Here is an 8567-nt window from a genome sequence, read left to right on the forward strand (position 1 = left end):
GAGGAGGGGCTGTTGGCAGGGCTTCGTCACCCCACGGGGAGGACAGGAAGTCCTGGGTCAGCGGGGCAGGTGCTGCCCAGGCAAGAACTCTAGAGTGTAATTTGTTTATGCGTTTAGTATTTTTCGTTTTGTTTTTTTAGAGGTGGGCCCAAGCTAGAGTGCAGTGGCATCATCACAGCTCGCTGCAGCCTTGAACTCCTGGGCTCAAGCAATCCTCCTGCCTCAGCCTCCCGAGGAACTGAGCCTACAGGTGTGCACCACCACGCCTGGCTAGTTTTTTTTCATTTTTTTTCTGTAGATGGGGTCTTGCTATGTTGCCCACGCTGGTCTCCAACTCCTGGGCTCAAGCAGTCCTTCTGCCTCAGCCTCCCACAGTGCTGGGATCACTGCACCTGGCTGTGTTTAGTTTTGAAAAACATATTTAATGTACTGGGTCTCGCTCATGCAGGCTTTTTTTCTAAGCAAACACAGGGCTCAGCTTTGTGACACCAACAACACGGGCATCTCTCAGGAAGCTGCGTCCTCCATACTCGGCACGGTGAGCTGTCACCTTTCAGTGTCTAAAAGCAACAAGGACAAGCCCAAACAAACATGAAACTACCACTCTCGTTCAGTGGCCACTGGATGTTTATTACGACACGGCTCCAACTGGGCACACAATCGTGTGACAGTTAACGTGTCACAGAAGGTCTCCATTTTGAGCACTTTGGCTCATTTTAAATAGCAGAATTTTTAAAAACGTACACAAGGCTGGCTTTCTGATGTTTAAAATCATTGCAGAAACCAGCGTGCTGAGCTGAAGGCTGCAATAGAAATAGAAAAGTCCAGAATCGTTTTCATGTCTCTTGTTCACGGTGCTGGTTGTGGGGGCCGAGGACCTGGCTGCTGCCGTCTCTGCGGGGCGGGACAGCGGTGAGGCCCTGCGGGGTCGGACCGTCTGATCTAGAACAGCTGGATCATCGACTCTCTGGACTTGCCGACGCCGACCCACTTCACTGCAAGGCGGAGCAAGGTGTTCACGGAGGGAAAGTTCTTTACCCTCACGCCTGTCTGTGTGGTTCATCTAGTAAAAGGGGCTGTTTTCTTCCAATGGACATAGTCCTAATTTTTCAGTTATAAAGGTCGTGCACGTTCGGGGATTAATCCACGTGCGGCAGAGAGCAGGAGCCCCTCTCCCTCCCTCCGTCCTGCCCCTCGGGAACGGCCACCTGGTCTGCAGGTGGTGTGTCTCCCCGCGGCCCTGCTGCAGGTGCCGTGAGGGCAGGCCCACGTCTCAGAGGCGGGTGTGTCCCCTCTGTCGTTCCAGATGCCGAGAGGTGGCTGTTCCTGGCAGGGCCACACCCGCCCCTAGCTTGGGGCCCTCCTCACCTCGCTCTGATACGTTCTCCCGGCGACCCCTCGGCTGGTTTCTTACTGTGCACCAAGCCCTGCTCTGGGATGTGGCCTCTTGGGGTGCCCGGGGCCCAGGGTGCAGGGAGGGCTGGCCGGGGATGCAGGGCACCCACCTGCGACTCCCACGTGGTTCTCCACGAAGCGGACATAGCTCTGGGCCTGTGGGGGCAGGTCCTCCCACCTCCTGGCACCCGTGGTGTCTGCTTTCCAGCCAGGCAGCGTCTCGTACTCCACCTCGACCTTCTGAAGTATCTCCTGGTTAGCTGGGAAACACGGACGAGCGGGTTCCACAGACGTTTGGTGACAGGGCGGCCCCCACCCCAGGGCCCGCTTGCCCAGGGACGTGCAGCAAGGAAGGCGTCCAGGCTGGGCAAGGCACTGTTTGGTTTTCCGTGTTGGGTGGTGAGTGGGAGCCGGCACGGGGCTCGGACTGGCTATACCCTTCCAGACCAGGGGACACGCCCACCCTGGACACGGACTGGCTCACTGCTGAAACCTCCACGGTGACCTAAGCTGAGGAACTCTAAGGCCCTGCCTGGAAATTCCAAGAGATTCTAGAATCCTGAAGCGTTAAGGGAAGCCTAAGGTCTATGTCCCCTCACCCCAAGAGCACCAGCTCCCTGGGTGCAGGGACTCCGTGTGGGGTCTGCGGCTCAGGGTAGGAGCCAGTCACCCTTACTGACAGAAGATGCTGGAACAGGTTTCCCGCTGCAATGGTTTTCGAGCCATGGAGCCAGGCAGGGTCTGCCTGGGGCTCTGGACACCACAAGGAGACTCGGCAGCCTTAGGGGTGTGCCCTCGCAGGGGGCAGGGGTCACAGGGTCAGGGACACTGCCTAGAGGACGCACGAGGCTCCTGAGGCCAGGTGGCACTTTGGGACCCACATGGGTCTGCTCAGAGGAGTAAGCAGGGGGCAGTTTGCCCAGGGCCACTGGGGACGTGGGGCCAGAACGTGATCCGGGCCTGAGGTCCAGGGGCACGTCCAGATGCGCAGGTCACCGTGACATCCAAGCAAACAGCATCTCCTTCTTGCTTTCCAAAACAAGGGATGCACGGCAGGAGAGACCCCAGTTACGTCTTTAAAAATCTAACCGAAAAGCGTGTTTCCTTAGATGAAATCGTCGTCCTTCACGTTTGCACGTGCATTAGGGTTTCCAGAGCAATCGAGTCCCCGTCCTGACTCGAGCACACCCCACGCCCGCCGGAGGTGGGCCTTTCACCCGAGGCAGGTCAAGGGGGCTGAGTCAGCGCCCAACAGCCACCCCAGGCCTGTCCCCGGGCCCTTCCCAAACCACTGGACGGCACCTGCAGCCGCCGTGGGGCCTGTCGCGGGAGAACCCGTGAGAGCCGGAAGCCGCGCTGGAGGCGCGTCTAGGGGACAGGCGGCCTGCCCTTCGCCTGCTGAACGTGCGAAACCTCTGCCCCGTCTCCGAGAAATCTCAGGTCCTGCCCGTTCCGATGCCCATGACACGGACCAACGGACAGAAAAGCCGCCACCTCGATTCACGTACCCGGGAAGTAGGGGATCCTTTTCCCGCTCAGCTTGTACGAGACGCCCACTTTAATCTCGCTCAGGACGTCCAGGATGTCCAGCTTCGTCAGGGCCAGCCTGTCCAAGACAGAGACAGACAGACAGCCTGGAGAAGCGTCCGCACCGCTGCGATCCCTTCCTTTTGCTTTTCACCCCCGTTTCTCCTCTGTTCTTTACAGTGAGTAGAAGATGAAGATCAGGTGATCCCAGAAAAATGCAACGGGCCGACAGGTGTGAGGGCAGGCGCTGCCGCCTCAGGGTGGGCACCGCTGCGGGTGGGGTGGCCTCTAGGGCCCCACCCAAGCTCGCCTCATGGCCACCATGCTGTGGTGGTCACCCTTGCAGGTGAGGGCCTCAGGTGGGCTTCGCAGGTGGCCTTTCCTGCTTAGGGTTTTGCATCCTTCTTTTGAGCCCCGAGTTACCTCCACGTGGCTCTAGGGGGAGACTGAGGCTGGCATGTGGGGCTGTGGGCTCTGCCTGTGTGGCGGGAAGCACCCGGAGCTCCTGCCAGTTGGGCCCCACCAACAAGCATCGTGTTGTCATCAGCTGCCTTGGTCTGTGGCTCCTCGGGGCCCCGTCTGTGTGCCACCTCATAGGATGAAGCTTCTAGGAAGGCCAGGTGCCCCCTGGGGCCCCTGGGGCCCAAGGGTGAATGTGTGCCTGCTGTCCCTGCCTGCCAGCTTGTTGCCGCCGAGTCACGCAGTCCCTCCGGCAGGATGTCCCTGGTGGCCCCAGCTCCAGAGGCGCCTGCTGGGGAATGGATGGAGCAGCACCTGCCACGCGCTCCGGGGCCCCCTCCCAGGCTCCCGCACCTCTGGAGACCTCAGGGCTTGGGCACGGCCCTCGCTCGACACCCAGTCACACCCCACGTTGGGCCTGTGTCCGGGGTGAGCAGAGCAGCCAGCAGCGTGGGAACCTCGAGGAAGCCACAGGCTGCACCAAGCAGCCGCAGGGCCCCGGCCCGGCCCCCGGGCGGGGGCCAAGCCCGGGGGGGGGGGGGCCCCAAGCCCGCCCGGCCGGCCGGGCAACCGAACACCCGCGGAAGGGCTGCTTACGCGGTGAACCCGTTGACCATGTGGGCGTATCTCAGGATCATCAGGTCTAACCAGCCGCAGCGCCTCTTCCTGCCCGTGGTCACTCCCCACTCGTGGCCGCGGCTCTGCAGCAGGTCTCCGATTTCCTGGTGACAGCAGAGCAGATGGTCTGCGCAGGCCGCGATGGGATCCCTGCGCCCCCGGCCTGGCCCCCTCAGCACCCCCCCGGCTCAGGGGAGTCCTCGAAGCTGCCACCCCCTGATGGAGTCGCCCCCAAAGTCTGGTTTCCATGTCCCTGGCAGGCGCGTGCGGCAGCCCAGGCTCGCACCCAGCAGGGCCTTGCCGCCGGGGTGGCTCCGAGCCGGTGAGCTCGTCTCTGGAACACACCAGCCCCTGCGCTTGGTGGGGCGCAGGCGGGCCTGGCCCTGCAGCCGGCTCCGGGGACAGGGTGTGTGTGTCTGTCAATACCCAGCCCCTCTCTCAGCACCTGCTCCTCCTCCCTGCTCAGCACAAGGGCTGTACACTCCCTGCCTAGGGTCACAGGTGAGGCTGAGAAAGGAAGGCTGTGCCTCCTGGGGATCCCCGGCAGCTTCCAGAAACACCCCTGAGGCCAAAGAGCCAAGGAGGGTGGTGGGCTCTGCTTTCAGCCCGGCTCTGGCTCGGCAGGGACGGACCCCCCAACCCCTGCCGGGACAGGGCTGAGGGCAGGTGCTCGCTGGCCTCTCTGAGCCAACGTGGTCCACCAGGCGAGTCTGAGGGGGCTGCAAGGCACCCCCTCCCCTGTGGGCCTCTCACTTGCCCAGGGAAACGAGGTCCTGCAGGCACGCGTGTGCGCGTGTACACACATGGCGCAGGCCACGTGGTGCCGATGCGGCGGGAATACGCCAACATCCAACGCCCCTCATCAACCGCCACCCCCAGCCCTGTTGGGCGGGGCAAGTGGCAAGAGCGGCCCCTCAGCCCCCACTGCTGCGTTGCAGCTCGCCCAGCCCCCGGGCACCCTGCCTGGGCTCCTCGTCCCGTGTGTTCCCCGGGGTGGGGGCTGGGGACTCACGTTGATCTGCTCGGTGGGGAAGGCCCCGATGCCCACGCGTGTGGTGTAGGCCTTCACCACGCCGTACACGTCGCCTATGTTCTGGGGGGGTATGCCCAGGCCCGTGCACACGCCGCCCACCGTGCAGTTGGACGAGGTCACGAAGGGGTAGGTCCCTGCAAGACAGACCGGGTTGGGGGCTGCCCACCACCCCTGCCGACGCCCCAGCCCCAGGCGGCAGGCGGTTTGACTCCCCGTGTGTCCCCTCGGTGGGTCTGACGGCCCGCCTGGCTTGCTGGGTGCCGGGCTGCGTGGCTCACATACGGGTCTGGGGTGAGGAGAGGGAGGAGGCTGCTCCTGGTGTGGACAGCGGTGGCCAGGCCACCATGGTGATGGGGGCTCAGCTGGTGTGCCCGGGGCTCAGGGACGGGGACAAACAGACTGCCGAGGGGCCGCTCTGACCAGCCCGGCCAGCTGCCTGCCTCCACCCCGGCCTGTTTCCCGTTAGCTCACCCACCCTTCTCTCCTCCCCTCCCCTGCCGAAGCTGGGGACAGGGACGCTGGGACCACTTCCGTGGGCATGGGTGGCACTGCGGCCTTGGCTCTGCCCCCCGGCCCCCCCGCCCCGGGTGCTCCCGCGGCTCTCGGCAGCGGCCTGGTCTTCCCTGGCAGACACAGACCGTCGGGACGAGCACCCGCCGGGCCTTACCGAAGTCGATGTCGAGAAGGGCTGCGTTGGCGCCTTCCACCAGGATTTTCTTGGCGGGGCCGTGGAGCGCCTCGTACATGAAGTAAACGCCGTCGCGGACCATGGGTCGGATCCGCTCGGCAAAGGCCTGCGGGGAGCGAACAGCAGAATGGGCTGCAGCCCTGGGCGGAGGAGGCCCTGGGTCCCCAAGAGGGCTGGCCAGACCATAATAATGCCTGGCAACAGGTGTGCTCTGTGCTGTTCGACAGGCACCCGGGGCTTACCTGCCCGCGCCGCCGGGCCTCACCTTGAGCCGTTTGAGCTGACCGTCGACGTCTATCTCCAGGGCAGGGAACATGGACTGGTGCTGGCGGGCCAGGCTCTTGAACCTGCACGGGCGACAGTGGCCACGGCTGCCGCAGGTCTGGGCGCCTGGTGCCCGCCCGCGAGCCAGGCTCTCCACAGGCCCCCTCCCCGCCCCCCGGGCTGCAGGGCCCAGGTACCTGGTGGAAAACTCGTCGAAGTCCGACAGGAGGTCGCAGATGCGCAGGCCCGTCCGGGCAGCTTTGGACGAGTAGGTGGGTCCGATCCCCTTCTTGGTGGTGCCAATGCTGAAAGGCAGGGGCGGGTGCTGTGGGGACCTGGCAGACCTTGCCGGACCCCTGGGGCCACCTTAGGGAAAAGGGCCGAGCGGGGTGACACCCCAGGTGCCATCGCGTCAGCCACACCCAGGAGCCTGAGCGCCGGGAGAGCCGCCTGGACACCCAGTGACGGGAGGCTGGGGCCCCGGGCCTGACCCACCGTGACCCTGTCTTCACGCTGCCCTGTCTGCATTCTGCCTCAGCTTCCCTCTCCGGGCCCAGCACTGCGGACGCTGCGCTCGGGGCCCGTGGCTGCTGCCTCGCCGGCCTGGACCCCGCTGCCTGCCAGGCTGAGCCACCCGGAGCTCGGCACGGCACCGTCTGGCCGGGCTCTGTGTGCGCACACACGCGAGCGTGCACGTGCGTCTGGTGTGTGAGCGCGTGTGCAGTGTGCAGGCGTGCGACTGTTGGCTCTCCCTGGCAGGACATGCTTCTGCGTCACTCCTGTGTCCCTGGCACATCGAGGCTCCAGTGACCCCCCTTGTGTGGACAGACAGTGGCCATCGGGTGGGGGCAGGATCGGGCGCTGTGGCGGAGCCGGCGGGACGGGCCAGAGCTGCGTGGCCTCAGCGCGTCTCGAGTCCTCCCTGGGCCCGGGAGTCGTCAGGGCCGCCCAGGATCCCGCAGCCGTGCGGATGTGGCAAGTGACGTCAGGGCACGCCCACCGCCAGGGGCTGTGTGGTGGTGGCCGCAGCGAGTGAAGACACAGCCCCCAGAGAGAGGCGGGCAAGCTCAGGGCTTCAGCCATGAGCCAGGGTGTCTCGGGGTGCTGTTCCTGGGGGCTTTCGTCCGTCGACGTCCCCTCCCCGTCCTGCCCAGGACCAGACCGGTCCCGGAGTGGGCCGACTTGCAGGACCAGAGCGCCCGAGGCCGAGGGGAAGGTGGCAACGTACTTACTTCTTCCCCTCCTGTGCTTGGCGCTGCACCTCCTGGAGTCCGTCGACGGCCTGGTGAAAATCGAACACTGTTGGGCCAGGCGGGGCCGCCGGGGGACAAGAGAGAAGCAGAGGACAGAGGTTTACTCGGGGCCCTCACCTGCCGCGCCCAAGTCTCCCGGGAAGGGGGTGGCTGAGGTTTGAAAGAGGACAGACCGCGCCGAGACGCCCCGAGTCCTGCTCTGCTCTGCGCAGACTCAGGTGCGCCCGCGCCTCTCCCGGGGCCTCAGTTTCCCTGTCTGCAGACGGGGCTAGTGATCCCTGACCCAGCCCCCGCCTTGCAGCTCTTTGGGAGGGGCGAGAGGGTGTGCCCTGAGCCCTCAGCCCCGCCGAGGGTGCCTTACCGAGGTGGGCTCTGTCGGAGATGATGAGCCTCTTCTCCCAGTCCTTCAGCCCTGCAGGGACACGGCACAGGTGGGTCGGCATCACAGGTGTGCCGCAGCCCACGGGTGAGGTGGGCAGGTGGGAAGGAGCCACGTGGTCCCCTCTGTTGTGCAGGGGGCCACCAGCCCACCCCTCGGTGCCTTTTCTCCTGCTAAGGCTCCCGGGCCCTCGGGCCACGGGACCCCCGCAGACGCCTGTGGGCTTGTCCTGCTCCGGGCTGGGGCGCTGGGGCTGGTCTGAGTGCCCGGCCTTCTCCCTGCCTGCAGCCGCTCTGGAGGGAGCCTGTTCCCCTCAGGGCCTCAGTCTGGGGGCCTCCTGGTGCCCGTGTTCCCAGAACCGGGTTCCATGAACTCCTCTCACCCTGACCCGGAGCCCTGAGGCTGGAGCTCTGCTCCCTCCCAGGCCCCTGCCTCGGGACAACCCGCGGCAGTCTGACCGGCCCATCCCCGGCTGCGGGTCTCCACGGGCCTGTGTGCCCGGCAACACGCCCCCTGGGCCCCAGGAGCCACGTCCCTCCCTGCTGGCGTGGTTGACCCAGTGGGCCCCGTCCCAGCTGCACACCAGGGCCGTGCCTCCCTCCGGGACTTCCCGAGTCTGAGTCTGCCATGCTGCTGGCCGGGTGCGCAGGCAGCAGCCACGGCGGGTCTGGGGCGTCCTGGGCAGGACCCCGCCTTCGGCTCGGGCAGAGCCAGCGGGCGGGAGCTGGGCCAGCCTCACCAGGCCCCCGGGCTGCCCGCCCCCCCGCGGGAGAGACCCTCACCGAGGTGCCAGCCGAGGACACCACGGCCAGGACAGGGCTGGTGCTGCAGGGACACGGACCCACCTTTCTTCTCGTTCTTCTCTGCTTCTTCGAACAGGCCCGGCAGGTGAATGACCACCCCGTTGCCTGCAACACAGGGCGCGGGAGAGCGGCCGCAGTCAGCGTGCGC

The 8567-nt window shown here is 65.4% G+C and overlaps 1 protein-coding gene across 1 annotated transcript in view; it reads right to left on the reverse strand.

The window, feature by feature from the left end:
- Positions 1-637: 637 nt before the first annotated feature.
- ADSSL1 (adenylosuccinate synthase like 1) overlaps positions 638-8567 on the reverse strand; it is a 17013-nt gene continuing 9083 nt past the window's right edge. Inside the window, exons 3-13 of the mRNA XM_012647092.1 lie at positions 8462-8524; positions 7599-7649; positions 7217-7283; positions 6182-6289; positions 5986-6067; positions 5700-5826; positions 5012-5166; positions 3979-4103; positions 2904-3001; positions 1506-1655; positions 638-995 (exon numbers count right to left, since the gene is read on the reverse strand). Coding sequence (XP_012502546.1) covers positions 943-995; positions 1506-1655; positions 2904-3001; positions 3979-4103; positions 5012-5166; positions 5700-5826; positions 5986-6067; positions 6182-6289; positions 7217-7283; positions 7599-7649; positions 8462-8524 — 1079 coding nt within the window. The 3' untranslated portion in view covers positions 638-942. The remainder of the gene's footprint in view (positions 996-1505; positions 1656-2903; positions 3002-3978; positions 4104-5011; positions 5167-5699; positions 5827-5985; positions 6068-6181; positions 6290-7216; positions 7284-7598; positions 7650-8461; positions 8525-8567) is intronic.

Source organism: Propithecus coquereli, unplaced genomic scaffold, assembly GCF_000956105.1.
Source record: "Propithecus coquereli isolate 6110/MARCELLA unplaced genomic scaffold, Pcoq_1.0 Scaffold256, whole genome shotgun sequence".
NCBI lineage: Eukaryota > Metazoa > Chordata > Mammalia > Primates > Indriidae > Propithecus > Propithecus coquereli.